Genomic DNA, 22,872 nt, shown 5'->3' on the forward strand with positions numbered 1-22,872 from the left:
CCTAAATGCTAAAAAAGCCCTGTAAATATCAATTCTTAATGGTAGGTTCCTTGTCTATCATCAAAATAAATATCAGCTTCCTGTCCACTCTCAGTTTTGCTGAAGGCCACCTACTTATAAATTAGCAATAATGATTCAAAACACATAGCTATATTTTGACTATGATTTCTCAATTTTTCTCCCCTTCCCCAAAATCATGATTTGAAAAATTAAATGTAAAAAGTATTTACAAACCTCCATCCATCCTTCTGGAGATAACTGAAGGCTCCATCAACAACACTTGCAAAGAACTGCCCTCCTGTGATGAAGAGGGTATTAATGGTGACTAATCGGCCTCTTAAATTGGGTGGTGAGACCTCCGCAATGTACACTGGCACTGTCATAGAAGCAATGCCTATAAAAACAATGAAAAGTAAATGTGAGACATTTACTCAAGATTTCTGTTGTAATAAATACTAATGCTAGATTTAGGCATACACTTACATATATGGGCTTGGTTTTCTACTTTAAGCAAAGGTTTACCACATATTTAAGATTTTGTTCATAACTAATTTGGGGCTACTGCAGACAGGTAAAAATGTATGTGAGATATCATTTTTCTTATTGTCACTTGAAAGCCTACAAATGAAAGCACGCCTAAAGACCTAAGATAACTTCAGAGTGTATATAAGTATGCTTTATAACTTCTTGAAGACTAAAAATAGCAAAAAAAGTTCTCTAGATAGAATGATTACTGAAATATTTTTAGTCTATATGGAAATGTAATCAGACAATAGTGAGAATAAAAAATTATCTTAGGATACATATTAACTATTTAAAGACATAGTTAGATGCCAGTAGATTTACTAAACTTTTCATTGGTTTACTAATAAGAAATTCATATAATAAATCATCTTATTCAATTGGCTGGGTGTGCATTTCAGAATAAAAGAGTTTTACAGCTAAGGTGTATTTGGTTATATTAGCTTTAAATTCTTTTCTATCTGAAATTAATGCAGTATTCTCTATGGCAGTAGTTCTAACTTCACTGATAACCAGAATTACTTATGTGACTTTTTTCTTTAAATAAAATGGCTCTTACCTCACCCACCCCAGACCTACTAAATAGAAAACTACAGAGGTGGGGGATGAGATCGTCCTTTTAAAATTCTCCAGAGTGATCTTGAGGCTTACTGTGTGTTTAAAAACCTAAAGTTGTACAGTACAGAACTTTGAGCCAATCCAAATGATTTCTTGAAGTCTCACCCTCTTGTGGCACCTGCAATTTCCATGTATGTCTGATTATTTAGCCTATTTTTGTATTTAGTATTATGTAGCCTGTTATAGTATTCAGCCTTACCCAAAGGTTGCACAGATATTGATTTGCTGTATCTAATCAATACTTACCAAAGCCTCCATAAAAAAAAGATTGCCTAAAAAATTTAATGTTTATATCTCTAGATACTATAAATCAATCCTTAGATTAAGCCAGAACATCAATAAAATGAATAAAACAGATCTATATAGAATTGCTTTTAACTAATTGCTTTGTAACGAATTTATGATGGCAAAAAATAGCTTGTGTTGAAGGAATCAGTACTAAGAAAGCTGTTGCTGTGTTTTCTGTACAAGGGCTGTTGAAGGTGCTGTTTATTACATTCCATACAGCAAGAGACATTTCTCTATGGTCTCAGTAACTGTAACAGTTGTGGTTTTCTACAAGTGGTTTTTGTTAGTTGATGGCTATTATAAATCGCAGCTTTTTTTCATTTCCCTTTTTATGTACACAGTCAGAGAGGCCCACCTCCATCCAATGTTTTTGGACTTCAAGGTATTATTTTGTGACCCAAACTCTCTCCTAATGCCATAACAGTTGTAATTTATCCTATTATAAGTGTATTTTTCCTCTATTTTTATTTGCTTTGTTACATCTTTGAACAAGGCAAATAAATACATAAACGAACAGATAGGCAAGATTTATTTAAGTAATACATATTTATTTGGGAAAATTCACTGTATTATTGCATAACTACTGATAAGTAGTTACTAAATTTGCACACAAGTCAAACCATTAAGTCTCAGAACTAGATACTAATTTCCACCAATGTTGTTTGCTACTGTAGTGTCTGTCAATAATTTTATGACTTTGAGTTTCATAGAATAATAAGCATGTGCTAATAGACACAGTATTAATAGTCTTCACAATTAAATCACCACCTAAGCAGCTGAAGTTTCCATTTGGCTGCTAATCAGTTTAATAGCACAGACCACCCTGAAATGCCCTCATCTAACTTGGAAAGAGGAAACAAACGTCTGCTGCAAATGTTGACACGGGATTTGTATATTCTCTCCAGTTCTTTTACTATTAGAACATCTCAAACTTTCATAATTCAAACAATAACTTACAATCTGGATTTCTTTTTCTGCTATGGTCTGACTATAAACAGGAATTGGGTTGTCCTCTTTAGACAGAGATCTTTATTTAGCCATGTAGCCCCAGATTTGAGCATGGGAGATCAGGACTGTGGTTTTAGGCAACACAGGCTCATAAGAAACACATAGATTTTACTTGACAGAAATGCAGGTATGTCCTCAGACCCTGATAAAGTTCGATTATTTAAAACAAACACCAGAGCTTTGAAAGTAACACGTACTGACAAAGGGTAAAGACTGAAGACAGATTCACTGGATTTGGAGTTGGAAAGAACCATAAAAGACCTTCTGTCCAATGAGTGCTCAGGCTGACTTAACACTGCAACAACTGCCTACATTCAGCAGATATTTTATAGGGACTAATAATCTTATTTAATCCTCAGGATATCCCTTTAAAGGGCATGTAATTATCTCCATTTTTCATACCTCAGGTCACATGATGAGTAGGTAGAAGAATCAGAATTTAAAGCGGACAGCAAGATTCTAAAACCCGATTTTGATGGCACAAACTATATTGACCGATCATCATAAGTAAGGGGAGGCTCTGGAACCAGTGGGTTTCAATTCCAGCCTTGCCACTTATCGGCTGGTTAAGTTTGGACAACGTACTTGACTTTTCTGGGTCTAAAGTTCCTCATCTATAAAATAGGAAGAATAAAAGTAACTCCTTCATAGGAGATGAGAGGATTCAATGAGTTAAGTAAAGCATTTAAAATTGTGCCTGGCTTACAGAAGGTAGTCAATAATATCAGCAATTATTTTTATTCTTATTATCATCTCTAGTTATGAGGCATCCCAATTCCTTCTATAGTAGGTGACAGGATTATAAGGATGAGTACAAACAAATAAAATAGGGTCCCTGCTATGAAGGAAAGTACACATAAGACCTACTCACAAAAGCATACAATCAAGTAAATAACTTCAAAATGACATGGTAAGGGTCATAAGAAAGCTATACACTGGATTCTACTGTGGCATGCTGACAATGACCAGGTGGTAGTTGGAAAGGTTGGGCAGACAATTCTGTACAGAACATGAGCTTAAAATAGATGAAATGACACAGGGTTTTCTGAGAGATAAATAGAAATGTGAGGCGGAATATGTGTGCAGATAAGATGGGAGAGACAGAGGGCACCTAAGTCATGGAAGCAGCATCCATTAATCACTGAGTATTCATCAGACACTGGGTCTGAGCTGGGAACTGTGTTAAGCACTTTGGAGATAGTGCTGTAGGAGAGAGACATGAGCTCTGTTCTCATGGAGTTTAGGGTCTGCTAGTTGAGTGGGATGGGTCTTGCCAAAGGGGAAGTGTGAGGAACATCAGACTATAGCAAAGGGACCGGCGCAGCCTGAAGAGTCAGAGGGGCCTTGGATAGAAGTCATATTTAAGCTGAGATGTAGTGAATAAGTAAGTGAGAGTAGGTTGGAGGTAGGCGAGAGTTGGGAGGTACTGCAGACAATCAGATCAGCTTAGATAAGGGCCTTCAGGCAGGAAGAAAGGCATCCTGCTGAGGAAGGGGTGGCGGACTACTTTTAGAGAAATGGGCAAGGATCAACCACAGTGTGAAGGACCTTAACGGCCAAATTAAGGGCTTGGTACGCAGAAGCCTCTGAATAGGGTAGAAGAGGAAGATGCATGATCAGGTTCAATGATCAGGATCAACTAGATCATTCTAGTTGGAGTATGGAAAATTGATTGCAGGGAAGCAACACGTACAGTGGCAGCAATGGTGATGGACTGAAATGAAGAGATTTGAGAATTATGTCTTTGGTATCTAGGTTAAAGAGAATATGAATAGGATGTGAAGGATAAGGAGAGAAGGAAGCTGAGGATGATATTTTGATGTCAGGAAAAAGCAACTAGAAGCATGATGGGCACTTTGTACAAAGATAGGGAGGGGCAAAAATGAAGTTTGAGTACAAGATAATGAGGTCAGGTCATAGACAGAATTGAGTCAGAGGCACTTTGTGAAATATAGAAGTAGATAGTAAGTGGCCTGCCTGATGGTGTGCTGGGAATATAGATTATTTACATGTGAGTTGTCCCACCCCCTCCCTGTTTCCCCTACCCAATAAGGTCTTCGCCAGAATAACCTGTCTCCTCCTTTATCCTCAAGGGAGAATTTGGTCTTTGTCAGTCTAGTTCTTGAGCTTTTATCATGCTAGGCAAAAAAAGGGTGGAGAAAAGAAAACATGGGCAAATCATGAGGTATGTAGGGAGAAGTTAAGAGCAAAAAAGACAAAAAACAGTTGTGAGTGAGAGTCTCGGGGTCAGTCTGGAGAAAATGGGAACCTGTAACAAAGGGAGTAACCCTTGAGCAGGGAAGTGAGGAGATGACAGCGATTTTAAGAAATAATGCTGATTTGTAACCTACATGCTATTATACTCTTCAAGAGAAATAAGTTAAGAGCAGTTCTGCCTTACTATTGCTTTTAGTTGCTGGACTATATTTCTTCAAATGCAACATCAAACTGACATTCGGCCAGGTAGGGCTTGGGAGTTACACACCTAGGTGGAGCTCAGAGGATGGTCCTATGGGGACAAAGCGCATAACTGAAACCATGGAAACGGGTAAGATCACTCAATGGCATACAAGAATGCTTAGAATAGGATCCTGAAACAGTCCAACGATTAAGGGTCTAGGAGGGGGAACTGAGAAGGTTCATGATGAGCAAATGTCTACCTTACCTTTCAATACTATGTTATTTTTAAAAGCTTTCTATGTTATCATTTTGTGATATCATGTAAAATCATCCTATCAGGCTGGGCGCAGTTGATTCATGCCTATAATCCCAGCACTTTGGGAGGCCAAGGCAGGTGGATCATGAGATCAGGAGATTGAGACCATCCTGGCCAACACAGTGAAACCCCGTCTCTACTAAAATACAAAAAAATTAGCCAGGCATGGTGGCACATGCCTGTAATCCCAGCTACTCGGGAGGCTGAGGCAGGGGAATTGCTTGAACCTGGGAGGCGGAGGTTGCAGTGAGCTAAGATTGTACCACTGCACTACAGCCTGGCGAAAGAGCAAAGACTCCATCGCAAAAAAAAAAAAAAAAAAAAAAAAATCCTAAAACAGGCTGGTGGAACTGATACAATTTATTATCCCCCTATGAAAGGTAATGATGCCCAGCCCCAGAGACAGATATAAAGAGATTTTCAGAAAGCCACATGGCAAGTTAATATCAAAATGGGTCTCACAGATCTAGGTCCTCTAACTTTTGTAATGTGCCATTAAAGGGCTGGGTGTCATGCCTATGTGATCCTTTGGAAATGTCTCAGAAACATTTTATTTTTGACCTTCTTACTTTGACTAGCATACATAAACTTCTAGGGGCAGAAAAGTCTTCTCTCTTCCCTGCCCCTATTGCCTGCTAAGTGACTTACTGCCACCAGACATCATGTTAAAGAGCTTGGAACAATTAGTAAGAAAAATGACAACTGAGTATGATTAATTGTATAATTTGGGACTAGGCAAGTTTAAACCTTAAAACCGCTTTATGAAACTGGAAAAGTAGGAGGATCTGTGCTCAGTCTACTCACATCTGCCCAATACGCACATGTTAAGCACAGGGCCTGTTAACAACTCACCTTGCTGTTAATAAAAGCAACCCATGCAAACTATAATTTATGGATTTCTAAACATGGAGCTCACTTTTGGAAAACCTTGGACATGAAGGCTTTGTCATCCCAAAATCTACTTTCCACTTTGGGAAAACAAATGGAATTTTGTCCCTCAACAAAGCTCATTATCCTACTTAAGAAGGGATGGTTAAGTAAAACTACTGCTTAACTTTAGAGTCTGCTTCAAATCACTATTATGTATTTGTGTAATTCAGCCCTCGATTTATATAAGCCACAGAAATATTCAAATAAATGAGCAAAAATTTCCCCTGTTATTTACCTAAAACCTGTTTTAGAGAAAGAAAATATATCAGGGCTCACATTTTCGCTCTGGTACTATAACTCAAAGATGATGATTTGAGATCTTCAAAATGAAGAGTTCAGTGCTTTAAAAATGAATGTAATGAATAATATTTAAATATGATTTAAATATTTAAAGTTCAGGAGAGTTCTATGAAGAGCTTTTGATTTCTTTCCTATTCTAATCACTAACCAAATAAAATAAAAGCCTGATAAAGAAAAAACAAGTTATTAATAGTCCATACTAAACTCAAACATTGAAATTAACATAAGGAATATAATGGTATAAATTCCTGTTAACAGCTTATTAGAGTAAACATAACCACAAAAATCCATGTTGGTGTTATTTCTAAATATTTTGAAAAAGCTCAGTTTCTTAGAAAATTTCCTACAAAATTATAAGATCTGCAACAATGAACACTCATTATCGCACTTGGCTTGAGACGTTTCACCAGAAAACTGCATCTCAGACACTGCAGTACGACCGGATTCACACATTACCACACTGCCAAGCTGATTCACCATCTCAACAGCACAAAACACTCTGGAGTGCAGAAGTTGGCTTTCAAAAACGGCTGGAAGCCCTTTTAAAGGCCTGAGTCAGAAGTATAAATAATTTCATAACCAAATACCATTAGAAAATCCTGTTGTGATGGATAAATACCCATGAATCACAGCTGTCTCTCAGCATGATAAGCCAGGCAGCAACTAATTAGCTTCTTAGAAGCACATGAAGCTACCTTTTAATAATAATGCTTCTTGAACAAGAAGGATTATGACGCTCTAATTTCATTTTGCAAATTATTTCTTTATCATCTCTAAAGAAATACTTTTAATAAAAAGAAACAGAATCTGTCAAAGGCATCAGAATCCCTCGCTGTGGATGTTTTGGTTTGGCTGTCTCGCTCGGGGCTGCTATGTTTATATTTTTTCCAAACAGTCAAGAATCTATGGTTACCAGGTTGTTAACAATTTAGAATTCAGTTTCTATTTTTTTCTAATAAGGCTTAAGACACTCAGAAAAGATGCCGGGAAACTTCAAAGTGTACAAAATACCAACATAAAATGCCTGTAACAGAAGAGTCAGGTTATAAGAAAGATTCTCTCTGTGGAGATACCTAGCAACGTCAGTGGTCTGCAGACTTCAAGAGCTCTTAACATAGTATTACAAACATGTCATCAGCCTTTCAACTCAGTGAAGTCTCCCATGGCTAAAATGACCACGTCTGTTAGATTGCTGGAGAATATTCTATCTGTCTATGTCCTTTTTCACTGGTAACATCCCAGCAGAGCCTGTATCACATTTGTCTCTCCAAGCAGGACTACAAGCCTGTTAATGGAATGATCAGATTTCACATATCTTCTGTACTATAAGTTGCCTAAGTGTCAAGCCTAAGGGCATGGAGTAAGTTATTGATTAATAAAAAGCTATTGATTAGTACTATGGAATGCATACACAAAACCATATTCTTTTAAACTAGTGTTAACTGATTGGTTTCCCTAATGATATTCATTAGGGAAAATTTGGAAACTACAGGTGAGAAGTAAAGTGAATAAAAATCACCTCTAATCACTCATAGATAACAACTGTTTAAATCTGTTTATAGCTGTCAGTATTTTTTCTACAAATCTATAGTTTTCACTCATACTGCATTTTCCTTCTCTTTAAAATATTCTTTTCCAAAAAGGGTCTCAAACTTCTTACATAAGCTAGGCATGTACCACAAATATAGGAGACTAACTGAGTGGAAGATATTAAGCTGCTTGCATAACAACTAAGGTACAACACACTCCACAGGCCAAAAAAAAAAAAAAAAAACACCAACCAAACAAAACACATCTCTACAGAGCCACATACAACAAACCCTGGTTTGGCACCCTTGTAGTACAAAATCATTTTAAATAACAGTATAATATTCCAATACTAAGATGTAACTTACGTAACCATTCCCTTCTTATTCCATACTAGATTCTTACATACACATTAGAATGGGAAGCCTGTAACTCTCAGATATTAGAAGTAAGTTCTGCTTTTTGGAGAGAGTATTCATCAATTAAATTAAGTTTAAGTTTAAGAATAGTAGTGTTATAAAGAGAACAACACTTCATGAGAAAAGCCAGGGAAAAACACAGAGAAAGAATTTCTTGACAGGAAGTGATGGCAAAATAAGAAACTGATATTCAAGAAATTTCCTAAAATAGATTTAAGAGGTTATAAAAACATGAGAAAGATCACTGTATGAAGTGCTACATAAGCAGAAGCAGTATGCGTTTCCACCTGAAAAGTGGAATGCACAAAGGTTAATAAGAAATCAATATGCTTTCCCCAAGGCAGTGAATTTAACAAGCAGCAACATAAGTGGTGCTTTGTCATATTTAACTCTATGTGACATCTAGAGGCAAATGTTCTAAGAACAACAGTGTGGCCTAAATCAGAGCTAAAAGGATGTGAAGCACCTGAATACAGATGATAATTGCATAGGTGTCAATGAAATGCACAAGGAATATGTACAGAATATGACTAGCCCAGGACTAGAATTTAGCTGTAGAAATGCTCATGCAATAAAGAGCTGAGGAGTAAAATAGAATAAACTATTGAAGGAAATACTAGAGTTGCAAAATAATAAATGAACACAGTCTCCAGCATTTTTTTAAGCTGTTCTTTTTATAAGATGATTTGACCTTGCCTAAAAAGCAGAACCCGGGAGGTGGAGTCGAGATCGCGCCATTGCACTGCAGTCTGGGTGACAGAGCGAGACTTCGTGTCAAAAAACGAAACAAAACAAAACAAACAAACAAAAAGCAGAAACGAAGAGCCATGAGGAGGGAATCAAATAAAAAGACAACAGACTAAAATTAAATAGGGAAATGAGTAGCATAAGGAAGGACTGTAAAAACACACGAATTTAATAGCAGAATACATAATAATAACAAAAGTAAACCCCATACTGGACACAGTAAAGAGTAGAAATGAAGCTGTGTGAAGTCTGAATCAGAAGTATAGAACATCAATTTAATAAGCTCTCCATGGCCAGAAAGCAAAGGAAATTGCAATGATAAAAGATATTGTTGAAAAAGAAACCATTATAAGAAAAATAAATGAGCTCAGGTACAGGCGCTAAAGCTGGAAACATCCTATATAATTTTCTGATTTGCAAGGTTAATAAAAATTGATTTAAAAACAATTTTATGGATGGGGCAGGAAGAAAAAATAGCTTGTCCACAAAGTAATAAAAAGCAGGTAATATGAAATGACATAGAGCAACAACTACAGATATTTGAGGGAAAATTATTGTGACTCAAGTGTTTTATTTAATATTTTACTTAATTTGGACTACAGAAATCCAGGTAAATGGGTACACTGCTGAGCATTTCCTCAACCATTTTTCCAGCGGTTCTATTTTCCTAGTTCTAAGTAACATATTTCTTGAGCTACAATGATAGAATTTCTTGACTTCTCTGATATCCACTTCAAAGCATTAACTGGTCTTTTTCTGTTCTAGCATGTGATAACAATGGCTAAGAATTTTATGCAGTTGGAACACTATGCCTGAATAATTTTTAAACAAAAATTTCTATTTATTTTTTCAACATTCAAAGAAGCACAGATTATAGAGCAACATAATGTCCACCTTAATTACCAAAGATCTCTGTTAATTATTTCCCGTGTCTGAAACTTAGACTGAATGGTCCTGGCCTTTGAATTTTGAAGTGGTAAAAATAATAAAAGCCACCCACCAACAGATATTATCTTCATCAACCACTTCTAATATTATCTTTCCATCTAGGGCATATAAATGTCCCTACGCTGCTTACACTTGAAAATTTCTCTCTAGATAGATAGATAGATAGATAGATAGATAGATAGATAGATAGATAGATAATTTACTATATATATATTTTACTATAAATATATAGTAAAATCCTAACCAAGTAAACATGCAGAAGAAAAAGGCATGTTTTTAAGATCTACAAACAATGTCACACAACTTGTTTTCCCAGGGTCTTCGATGATAATCCATGGCAATCATAGTCCTCTAACTATAGTCAGCTTTCCAATGTTTGAGGAAAAACACAGCCAAATTAACCTTCACTTTCCCTTATTTTATAACTATAAAATAGGGAATTATTTTCTACATGCATACCTTTTGCACTTGATCTTCCAAGATACTTTTAAATTAGAAAATAGAAAAGTTTGTTACAGAGCAATGAGAAGAATTAGAAATTGCATTCCTAAAATGAAACAAAAAGTCTGTTTTTTAGAGCTCTAGTTCTGTATCATCTGGCTTTCATCATAAAGCTAGATCTCACTAAAGATAAAAGGAAATGGACTGAAAAAAAAGAGAGGGAACATCATTCAATTCTCTTTACCATGCAGCCAAAATTATTTTAATGGACTTAATCAATTTCATATTTTGTTCTTCAGTAAACCAGCTATATACACGTAACTCCAAATTGCTTAGTTCTTTGAAATGGCAGGCACTAATTATGGTGAAACATTTTACAACATTTGAACAAACTTTTTCCTGTAGGGCTGAAAAAGATTATATAGCTACCTAACACTTATGAAGGGTGATAAGCAAGATGCCATAACTATGGCTCATAATATTCTGAGAAACAGACTCCACATTATATGACAAAGACTTCATGAACGAGTCAGATGACTGTGAAAAGGGTAGTATCATCTCTCTTAGGCTGGCTTTAGAACAAGTTGATTAAAATAAACCCATGTATTACTCTCTATGGCTAATAAACATCTTTTCACTCTACTTGTAGATCTAGTGGCAGCTGTGACTCAGCCAACAGAGCCTAGCTCTTGCAAAAATTAGCTGGCATGAATGCTGGCATTATCACTTATTTCTGCTGCAGTAACTCTGAGACACTGATACAGCCAGAATAGAGGTAGTGATTTCCTTTGACATATGATGAGGTAACATAACTTTTGGCACTGCTGCTACTCATACTTTACCTCAATGATTTGACTGTAAAACACCTAGCTCCATTGTCTTATCCTTTTTTATTAGATTTTTACAAACTCTCCATCTACAAGTATGCTAATGGCACATTTCAATACATTTCATTTATACAGAGTTAATACCCTATGCCAGAGGAGACAGAGGAAGTAGATAGAAAACTGGATGACAGATAGATAAGACAGACATATAGATAGATAAAATAGATACACATTGAGTATGGAAAACCTTAAACTGTTTTTCCTCTGCTCTCACACCACAGCAATCAACTTCTGACCAATCAGCTTCATGCTGCTTCATGCTGGTGTTCCCAAACTCCCCCTTTAGGTTTGATTTCTTTGCTAGAGCAGCTCACAGAACTCAGGGAAAGTTGTTTACCGGTTTGCTCTAAAGGATATGATGAAGAAATACATAGGACAATGTATGGGGAAGCAGCACGGAGCTTCCATGCCCTTCCTGAATGTGCCACCCTCCAGGAACCTCCATGTGTTCAGCTATGGAGACTTCATTGAAAAAGCATGATTGAAGCATAGATAACCATGTCAAAATGTGATCGGACAAAAACGGTATGACCTTACACTAACAGAATGAATGAGGAAACCCAGAAAGGCCTGTTAGATTCTTCTTGACCCTTCTGTGTGGCATTCCTTCCTCCAAGGGTATAGGGAGGATGCCCTCTGGACTGCGGGCCTTATAATCCACAATGGAAGATTAGAGTCCTGTCTTGGACAGTGAAAGGAGATCAAGAGAAGGCCAGGGAGAGATAGATTCTGTTTCCTGATCCTACTTCTGGGGCCCAAAGGGCCCCAATATTATTTTTAAAAGACTGTAACAAAGGTCTATGGGAGTTGTAAGCCAGAAATTGTGGATGAAAATCTTTATCAATGGATGGATGGATGCATGGATGGATGGATGGATGGATGGATGGATGCATCGATGGATAGATAGCTCATAGTATCACAGACATACAGACAGATGTGGAAGGATGATGAATGGATGACAGTTAAATAATATATGATAGGTATATGGCTAAAGATAATTTACATTCATTTTCAAAGGGCTAACTTTAACTTGATGAAAACTACTTAAATAAGTAGCAGTAAATGCAAAAACTTAAAAACCTTCTTTTGTTACATTTGTCATGGCAAGTTGTAAAGGATCCCCAAAATCCTAAGGTTTCCTTTCTTTAGGTATGTTCAACCCTAAGTTTGTGTGTTTATCTTCATACTTATGGAAAGAGATCAGAAATCAAAGCAGAAAGGAAAATTCCCATGTATACTGGGTTGTTTTTTTGCTTTAGTTTTTCTTTTCGTTTTAAATACAAAAGTGGGAAACAAGAAATAATCGCTTTATTTTGGGCATACTCAATATTCTCACTGCTGCTAGAATTTCTTTATTAAACCACAGCTGACTTTTCAACAGTAACAATGGAATCCAAAAAACAGTAAAATAGTATCTTCATTGCACAATCAACTTATGTTTCTAGTCCAACAGAAAAAACTATCTTTCAAGAATAAGGGCAAAATCCCTAAATAAGGAAATTCTGAAAGTGTATTTTAGATAAACAGTGATCCCAAGTGGATAGTGCAAGAACAAAGATGCAGGAAGAAATCAAGAGCATAGAAAATGATAAAAGATGTAGAAAATAAATTTTAAAGTCATCAACAGTATCTTGTGGTGCATAAATGCAAGCTCAAGAAAAGAGAATCAAAAGACATGACAATAGAACTAAAATTGGGAGAAGGTTAAAGAAAGTTAATGTGCTTTAAGTTGCATATATTATTCAGAATAAGGATAAAGATATTATGTAACTTCAGATTTTGTTATGTTAAATATGTATGAGTAAAATTTCAGTGGCAACTACTAAAAATATATGCAAATATAACTTCCAAACTACTTGAGAAAAAATTGTATGAAAAAATATATATACACACACAAGCAAGGCAATTCAAAAAGGCAAAAAGGAGAGAAAAAGAAGCATAAATAAGCTGGGAAAGAAAAGGCAACAGAAAATGGTAGATCTAATACGTATAAATGAATCAAATGTACCAAGTAAAAAGAAGAGCAATCAGTCTGGACTTAAAATTTATACTTTAGTCTTGTACAGGAAACATAACTTAAAATGATAGGAACAAGACTAAAAGCAAAAGGATAAAAAACATAAACAGAGAAAAGTCTAAGCAAAAGAAAGTGAAGATAGCCATATTAATCCAGACAACATAAACATTGAGGCAAAAAACATAACTAGAAATATAGAGGGTCATTCTGGGAATGAAACACAATCAAAAATAATACAAAGTTTTAAAAATACAGTGTAACAACTATGCACATAGCATTTACGTTGTATTAGGTACTACAAGTAATCTAGAGATGATTTAAGGTACACTGAAGCAGAGGTGTTGGATATATGCCAATACTACACCATTTTATACAAGGGACTTGAACGTCCACAGAATTTGGTGTCCACACAACTGGGGTCATGAACCCGATACCCCATGAACATCAAAAGATGACTGTACTTTCCAAACTGACATACAGATTTAATACAGTTGACATCAAAACCCATATGAGTTTGTGGGGGTTTTCAAATTTGACGATCCAAAAAAAAAAAAAAAGGAAATTTAAAAGTTGATACCTTGCTGGAAGGACAATGGGCCAAGACGAGTCACTACTCTTGAAAAATAAAAGAAGACTTCTCCTTCCCCATATCAAGATTGACTATATGCTACTATAATAAACACAGTATATACAGAAAAAGAAAGGCCATTAGAACAGAATAGAAAACCCAGAATGAGACACACCCACACATCAGCCCTTGACATACAACAGAACAGCTACTGTAGATCAGGGGGAAAAGATGGACCTTTTAATAAATGGTGGTAAGACAACTGGGTATCCATGTGTAAAAAAATAAAATTGAACCCCTACTTCTTATTACATACAAAAGTCAATTGTTAAAAATTGATGGGTTAAAAAATACATACCAAAAATAAGCTTATTAAGTTTTTAAGAGATCAGATAAGTGGTCTTGTGAGGCCACAGTTTTATAATGAGAAATCCTGCAATCTTCAATTTAATCTGCCCTAGCTGATGGTAGAGGATAGTCCCCTGAGCAGAAATCAAGATTATTATTCATGAAAAAAACTAAATTTCTTATTTTCTTATTTTGGTAGCTTCAGGAGAAAAAAATATCCCAAAACCTCAAAAGATCCATCACTTGTGAACATGGATACTGACGTAAAGAAGTACTAATTGGCCGGGCGTGGTGGCTCACGCTTGTAATCCCAGCACTTTGGGAGGCCGAGGCGGGCGAATCACGAGGTAAGGAGATCGAGACCACAGTGAAACCCCGTCTCTACTAAAAATATACAAAAAAATTGGCCGGGCGTGGTGGCAGGCGCCTGTGGTCCCAGCTACTCGAAGAGGCTGAGGCAGGAGAATGGCGTGAACCCGGGAGGTGGAGCTTGCAGTGAGCCGAGATCGCGCCACTGCACTCCAGCCTGGGCGACAGAGCGAGACTCTGTCTCAAAAAAAAAAAGAAAAAAAGAAGTACTAATTATTTGCTGATAATGCAAAACAGAAAAAAAAGCATATATATCTGAGGACTATCAGGAAAAAAATAGAAGACGACGTTTGTAACTTAAAACATCAACTCTCTAAGACATTTTAGGAGTACTTTCAGCAGAGAAATCAATGGCTAAACTAAGTTTCACTGCATTGTATAAGCTTCCGTATTTCTAGAAGAAAATTATACTGAGTTTCCATGTTTAAAAGAAAAGTAATAAGCTCTTAGAAAAAAATTAAAGGGTTTACTATAAACATCCAAATTAAAGTTGTAGGAGAAAATTTTCCTAAAATCTTCGAGGGTGACATTAACATTAATTATGCTCTAAATTTAGAGAAAAGCGTTCCTTTTGAAAGACTGATTTACTATCCTGCTTTATCTGTCTTTATGAGAACTTGGTGATGGAAGAATAAGGAGCCATTATAGCTCACATTTTAAGTGACATTGACCAAAAAAGTTAATAGCAAGCTAGCCACTATAAATACCATTTTTCTGGTATCTATTTTACAAGTTGTTTTATATAGCTACCCCTTCATTAATGCTTCTATAAATACCATTTATCCAGTATCTATTTTACAAGTTATTTCATATAGGTACCCCTTCATTAATGATTCTATAAATACCATTTTTCCGGTATCTATTTTACAACTTATTTTATATAGATACGCCTTCATTAATGCCTCCAATCAACTTTTTATTTTATCCCTAGAAATGGGACAAATCCATAAATTTCAATAACTAAAAATCTCCCAGTGAAGTTTATTTGTCAGTTACTGATTATTCCACAACTTGTGACATTTCTGTTTTGAAGATAAAGGATAGACAGAAAAACCAGTTACAGGACTACTTTCTTTCACAAGGAGTGAAAGAAACTTTCACAAACTTTCACAAACAGCATGCCCCAATATTTACTTGCAATCCAAATTAGTTTTCCTTTGACAGACAGGGGAACAAGGAGATATTCCTGCCAACAATTCATTGAAGTATAATGCCTACATCTAAATTAGTAAAAAAAAACACTGAAGAAAAAAAAAAAAGCGGCTGCTATGTCTCTATTCAGAATCACACAGCAGCTGTGAAAGCAGTTTTATTCTTCCACTTCCAAGTCAATGCATCAAAACCCTTGCCCAGAAGTGTGCCAGCAACTACCACACTAATTGCAAAATTGCCATAGCAATGAAATGACAATAGCCATGCACGTTCATTTGGATGACCAAGCCAGGGCTATTTATAACCGGAAGAATGACTCCAACAAGAAAGTCATAGAGGACGGACTAATTAAGGTGTGCAAATCCAAATATATAAAGACTTGACTTCATGTTTTATTCAGCTTACCCCAGAAGAATGTTGACTATAGTCTCATTAACTATTTTTTACTTTTTTAACAAAAAAAAGTCAGTTCTTACACAAAATATATCAAACTTCGAATTATTTTTCTCCAGTGATTTTTGTATGAGAATTCTTCAGTACCAATTATAAATAACATTTAAAATATAAAATATATGGCCAGGCATGGTGACTCATGCCTGTAATCCCAGCACTTTCAGAGGCCAAGGTGAGAGGATCGCTTCAAGCCAGGAGTTTGAGATCAGCCTGGGCAACACAGTAAGAACCTGTCGGTATAAAACATTTTTTAAAATTAGCCAAGCATGGTGGGGCACACCTGTGATCCCGGCTACTCAGGTAGCTGTGGCAGGATGATCACTTCAGTCAACAAGTTCAAGACTGCAGTGAGCTATAATTTCTCCACTGTACTCCAGCCTGGATGGCAAAGACAGAGCGCCCTGTCTCTAAAATATATATATTATATTATGTGTATTGTGTATACATATATATTAATATGTATACTCACACATACATACACACGTACCCCTAATCCACTTGTCACAAGAAAGTGGTCTTAACTTTTTAACATGTAAGTTTCAAAAATAAATAGTAAACATTATTTTGATATATTTCAATGTAAATAAAAATACCTAATATAGAGTCATTATTTACTGATAAAAGAAGGAAAGAATAAAAATGACAATAATCTCTGAAAAAGACTAACAGACTCCCACAGTGCAAGGAAATTCTTTTTAAAAGCAAGGGAACTTCATTCCAAGTAAGTGTCCCACGGTGTTCTTCTGCCTTCTTAAAATTACCAAAATCGGAATCCATCACAAGCAAGCTACATCTCATAGGAAAAGCTCAGTAGATTGACTTTCCACCATAACAAATAGAGCAAAATATTTCATCAAAATTGTTACTGTTTCCATTGAGGATGCTGTTCAAGGCTATCATAAAAGACTAAGTGTTAGTTGTGAGAAGCAACAGCAAAAATCACAGTGAATCATTAGTTTTAGTACTAGAAATCCTTCAAAAACCTGTAACTGATGGTTAATTAAATCAAACCTTATCAAATAAAAATTCAATCTAAAAATTGATCATTTCAAAGAAAAATTATTTTTTCTTAAAACTGAATAATACTGATTAAAAGGAGCATTTAAAAACTAAATATTGATATCCTTAAGTGACGCAGCAAAACAATCCCAGTTTTTTATTTCTAATTCATTAAGCAAATACTGTATATACTGATACCAGAAAGTTATACTTATCCTGAAAAGCTTAAATTTTAGATACTAAAAAATGAAGAGATAGAACAGCAATATTTAAGTGAGACCAGAAAGCAAAATGAAGGTAACTCACATCCACAGGAGGCTACCTGAACAGGAATATCGACATGAAAATAAATTGCTGAGAGTACACAATAATTATGGATTATTCTGGCTATGTTAATAACTTACTCAAATCTCTCTGCTACCCTGTACAATCTGCCCTTTTATAAACTATTGTTGCCAGGCATGGTGGCTCACACCTATCTTATAATCCCAACACTTTGGAAAGTCAAGGCAGGAGGATTGCCTGAGTTCAGGAGTTCCAGACCAGCCTGGGCAACATAGTGAAACCTCATCTTTACAAGGAAAAGAAAAAAAAAAACTAGCTGGGCATGGTAGTGCATGCGTGTAGTCCTAGCTACTCAGGAGGCTGAGGCAAGAGGATCACTTGAGCCCAGGAGGTCAAGGCTGCAGTGAGCTGTGATCATACCACTGCACTCCAGCCTGGGCGACAGAATGAGACTGTCTCAAACAAACAAACAAACAAAAATTGTTAGCTGTCAGCTGTCATCCAAGACTCTATATAAATGTTCTATATGGCTTGGATACCTTATAACTTCTCTACCACAACCTGAAGTGACCCAAAGGGCCAATTATTTTCAGAGGATACAAATATTCTATTGTGATACTTTATTACAAAACATAACCACAATGGAGATGAGGTGAGTCAGGAGCTAAACAATGATTTCTTAAATACCTACCATGAGGCAGGTTTTACATAAGCATTTTATTTCAAAGTCTCACAAAAGCACATTGAAATAGTTATTGTTAGCCCCATTTTACAACCAGCTATAACATCAGAAGCGTGATAAAACACCCAAGGTCACACAGCCAGTAAATGGCAAGACTGTCTAATCCTAATATTCATGTTTATGTGGCTAAACAGTCCCTCTAAAAGTATTTATACTTGGCACACTTTTTAAAAAGCTTTAGAAAACTTACACATTCAAAGCAACTTAAGAAAACACACACATATTAAACGGAGCATCCTAATCGAAGTAACTAAGTGTAGAGGCTTGAGATTAAATATTTATAAATTTAACTTTGAGCCCCTGGAACCTACCACTCTCCCCAGGCAAAGAGGTCAGCCAGAAAGCTTCAGGCCTGCATCTCATGATGTATAATGCAATGAGTGAAAGAACAAACTGTACTGAGTGTAACATTCAGTAAATGGCCCCAAAGCTAGCCATAAAACAAACCCACACATATTCCTCTAGTCCTACTTATCTAAAATATCACTATCCTAAAGGAAAATCGAGTAGTACATCAATGTCTGGTCAGAGAAATAACATGCACTTTTAAAGAAAGGGATAAAGCATTAAAGACTATCAGCTCCTTCAGACTCTGCATAATAAATATTCACTAGGAAAAGATGTCCCACTATGTTCTAGAGGTAGAATTAAGATATAAATAAGCAATAATAATCCATCACTTATTCCGAAAATGTTTCACACATACCAGAATAAAATGCCATGCCTACACATAAAATGTAAAATACAAGGAACTGAGTGATGTAGCTGGAGACAAACAAGTACAATTAATAAAAACACATAATTATGATGGTGCATAATATGGTAAGTGTACTCCTGTGGATAAGAAAGACTCATGAGTTCACTCATAACAGGCGGAAGATTGCTTTGGGTTTGTCAGGCAGTTTCATGAACTAAGCTTGCAAGTTAAAATGAAGTAAGTCAATGAAAAGAAAATTAAGTCTTCATGAAAAGATATCAGAGCCACATAACTATCAAAAGCTAAATCTCAAAGTTGACAAAAAGCTTTTTTTCTCAAATTATGAGATTTAAAAATCTTAAAGACTTAGTTTTACAATTCTTAGGGAAACTAATTTAAATAAATTCAAAGTAAATCATATGCGTTATGTGGCATATAGACAGAACATGTTTGAATTTCACTAACGAACAATATTCGAGTTGCAGCTTTGCCACTTACACTTCATATGTAACCATGGGAAAATGACTTACCTGGTTCCTGGTGTACAAAACTGTAAATCGAGGGTGATACCAAGAGGCTTTAGGATTCAGTTAGCTAATGTATAGGATGCATGAGGAAAGCACAAGTGCTAGTTTACTATATAAATTCTTGTTTATTATTTATTTTTAAGCAATAGGGTCCTCCGCTGTGCTCAGGCTGGAGTACAGTGGTGCAATCACAGCTCACTGCAGCCTTGAACCCCTGGGCTCAAGTGATCCTCCCACCTCAGCCTCCCGAGTAGCCAGGACTACAGTCACGCGCCAGCACGCCTGGCTAATTTTTTAATTTTTAATTTTGGTAGAGATGGGATCTCACTTTGTTGCTGTTGCTGTTGTTGGTAATATCTTTTGTATCTAAGAACCATGTTTATTTGAAAGAACTTTACTCTTTAGTAATAAAATGAGTATATTATTTAAACATACTAAACATGGTTAATATTGTTTCCAAATCCTTTTAAACCATCTTATTTATACAGACATGCTAATTCTATGCAATTCGTGTTAATTTCTAATATCATTCTGCTGTTTCCCTAAACATATAGCTTTCTACTCATTTTTGTCTCATCATTCTACTAATACTAATTAGTATTACTACTACACATCTATTCTGGACTGCAGAAACTACTAATTTATTACACATCTATTCATGACTGCAGAAATATTAAAGCACATACAACTGCACGTTTCTTCTCTCTCCCCAAACTTTATATTAGTCAAAGAATATTCAGCATAAAATCCAATTTTTCTATTTACTTTTTCTCTTCTTTCTACTTCACTGTTTAATCCCATAGACAGGTTGCTTCCGGTGAAAATTGCTTATTCTCTTTTTCTTGTTGAAGAAAGGGTCTCACTCTGTCACCCAGGCTGGTGCACACTGATGTAATCTTGGCTCACTGCAGCCTCGACTTCCTAGACTCAAGAAATCCTCCTGCCTCAGCCTCCTGAGTAGCTGCGGCAACGGGCAACCACTACCATGCCCAGCTGTTTATTTTTTGTTTTATTTTTATAGAGACAGGGTCTCACTATGTTGCCCAGGGTGGTCTCCAACTACTGGCCTCAAGTGATCCTCCCACCTCAGCATCCCAAAGTGCTGGGATTACAAGGATAAACCTCTGGCAAGTTTTACTAAAGAAAAATTATTTTGCTTGGTTTACTTTTCACCAGTATCTTCTGGCATGCTTCTAAACCTATCAGAATAACCTGGATCAATGATAGCCAGTGTGCACAGTCTGTAGTATTTTCCACATGCTGTGCCCAGTCCAGTATTATTACCACTGTAGTGATGAACGCCAGTTTGGGCCGACATGGTATAGTACTCTATTGGGGATTTCTTCAAAGCTGGGCACTTGTTAGTGAGGATAACCAACTTTGCTTTTTCTTATCTAATCATCTTCAGAATCTGCTTGTACCCCAGCACATACTTTCCACTTTTCATAACAAGTTGGAGCCTAGAGTTGATCAACTCTAGTGACTTTTCCATCGTTTTTGCCACCATCATATTCCTGGCTTAGGTGCCAGATGGCCAACCAAGAACAGCCGCCAAGATGGCCAGGGAATGAGAAAAGCAAATTGTTCATTCTTATCATGGTGAACAAATGTTTTGTTTCACAGAAAATTTAACTCTCAGAATTATAAATTTTCCCATAAATTTAAAAATAACATACTCTACAAAAATGGTATCATAGACACAGCTGATAAATGTCAAACTAATTAACTTAATGTGCGTTCTCTTGTTTTTTTTCTCATCCATTCACTGATGAGAGGTAAAAACAGCAGGAATATGGCCCAAACACAAGTCACAAAGAAAGAGCTAGACAGCGCCTGAACAATCAAGAGCTGACCACAGTGTCTTCTTGTAAGGAATGTGGCCACTGGTGAACAGCCATGTCTAGGAATGTCTAGATATAAAATGGGCAGAAGAAGTCTTGCATACATTTATGCATCTCATTTGTGCTTAGCTAATGGATAATTATATACTTCATACTATAGTTATAAAAATAATGTATAAGGAGAATCTAGTATAATTTTGGAAAGATTAGGTACTTAGTGTCTGTTGAAATGAAGGAGTGAGGAAAGAAAAAGAGAAATAAAAAGGAGATAAGAATACAATGTATCTAAGATCTCAAAGTCTTTCTGGTATTCACTCTTTCTGGTATTCATTCCCAGAAATAGTACATTCAAAAAACATGTATAGCTTAATGAATGCAATTATACATTATACTTATTCATTAAATGTTTCCAAACAATCCTTTTAGTGGTATTTAGTAACAAATTTATCTCTCTTTTGCATCCATTCAATAAAAAAATTGGGTGAAAACTATGTGCACCTTAAATATGTCAAGAAATATAAAGAAATTAAGTCAGAGAAAAAAGAAAACTCTCCTGAACTATGGTCTCTAGTATAATAGCTGACATTTCTGTAATGGTACCTTTTATTATAATCCATTAGCAACTGCTAAATTACCAGCATCTACAGATGCTATCTTGCTACCATGGAAATGCAGAATATATGAATTAATTAGGACCGTGGTTGAAAAAAAAAAGGACAGAAGGGTGCCTAGTTTCTACAGGAAGCGGTTTCCTTCAATCGTTTTTATTATTATTATTATTCATCTAACAAATATCTCATGTTTTAAAATCTAATTATTAGGCATGTAACCTTTTTTATCAGACAAGGCATCAGTTCCACATTACTTACTTGCTATGACTTCTTAAATTCTGGATTTAATCAACAGTTTTCACGTCAATACTGTGCACCTCTAACTTTTTGCTGCTCATTATTTCTTACATACAATCAGTTTAAGGGAGCTATTTGTCATTGTTACAAAAACACTACTATCACCATGGTTCCTTTCCTTAAGAGGTAGTTTATAAACAAATTTTTATAGAGGTTTCCAAACACCAAAGTTATCGTAAGTGAATGTAATAAGTATATTCCCTCAGAAAGGCATAAAGGGAATATGATATAACCTAATTTGTCATTTATTATTAGTTTGACAAAGAGTATTATTAGAAGGCCAATTAGTCTGTATAAAATCTATGGCAGGAAAAAAAAAAACAACTCAAAGACTTGTTAAAGTGTTTCTGGCAGAGACAGGGTAAAGAGTGCCCTGACAAACCAGTGAGAAGTTCTGCTTGATTTGGTAGATTTCTCTATACATTGGAAAGAAATCGAAGAACATGAACATTTATCAGCCATCAACTACACTGTACTAGGAATGCAAATAACTGCTTTGTTCTGATTACAAGTTCACCCAACAACTTTCCATAAAGGTGTCAGATCCTTCTTCTGTAAGAAGAGACAGAACAAAAAAGCCCAAAACACTGACCAGCTAAACAGGGCACTTTAATT

General features: G+C 35.8%; 1 protein-coding gene and 1 pseudogene across 1 annotated transcript in view; both read right to left on the minus strand.

The window, feature by feature from the left end:
- SLC2A13 (solute carrier family 2 member 13) overlaps positions 1–22,872 on the minus strand; it is a 365,815-nt gene that overhangs the window by 306,937 nt on the left and 36,006 nt on the right. Inside the window, exon 2 of the mRNA XM_003252302.4 lies at positions 235–394. Within this exon, the coding sequence (XP_003252350.2) occupies positions 235–394 (160 nt within the window). The remainder of the gene's footprint in view (positions 1–234; positions 395–22,872) is intronic.
- Positions 20,671–21,018, minus strand: LOC100583077 (annotated as a pseudogene).

This window comes from Nomascus leucogenys, chromosome 11 (assembly GCF_006542625.1).
Source record: "Nomascus leucogenys isolate Asia chromosome 11, Asia_NLE_v1, whole genome shotgun sequence".
Lineage (NCBI taxonomy): Eukaryota > Metazoa > Chordata > Mammalia > Primates > Hylobatidae > Nomascus > Nomascus leucogenys.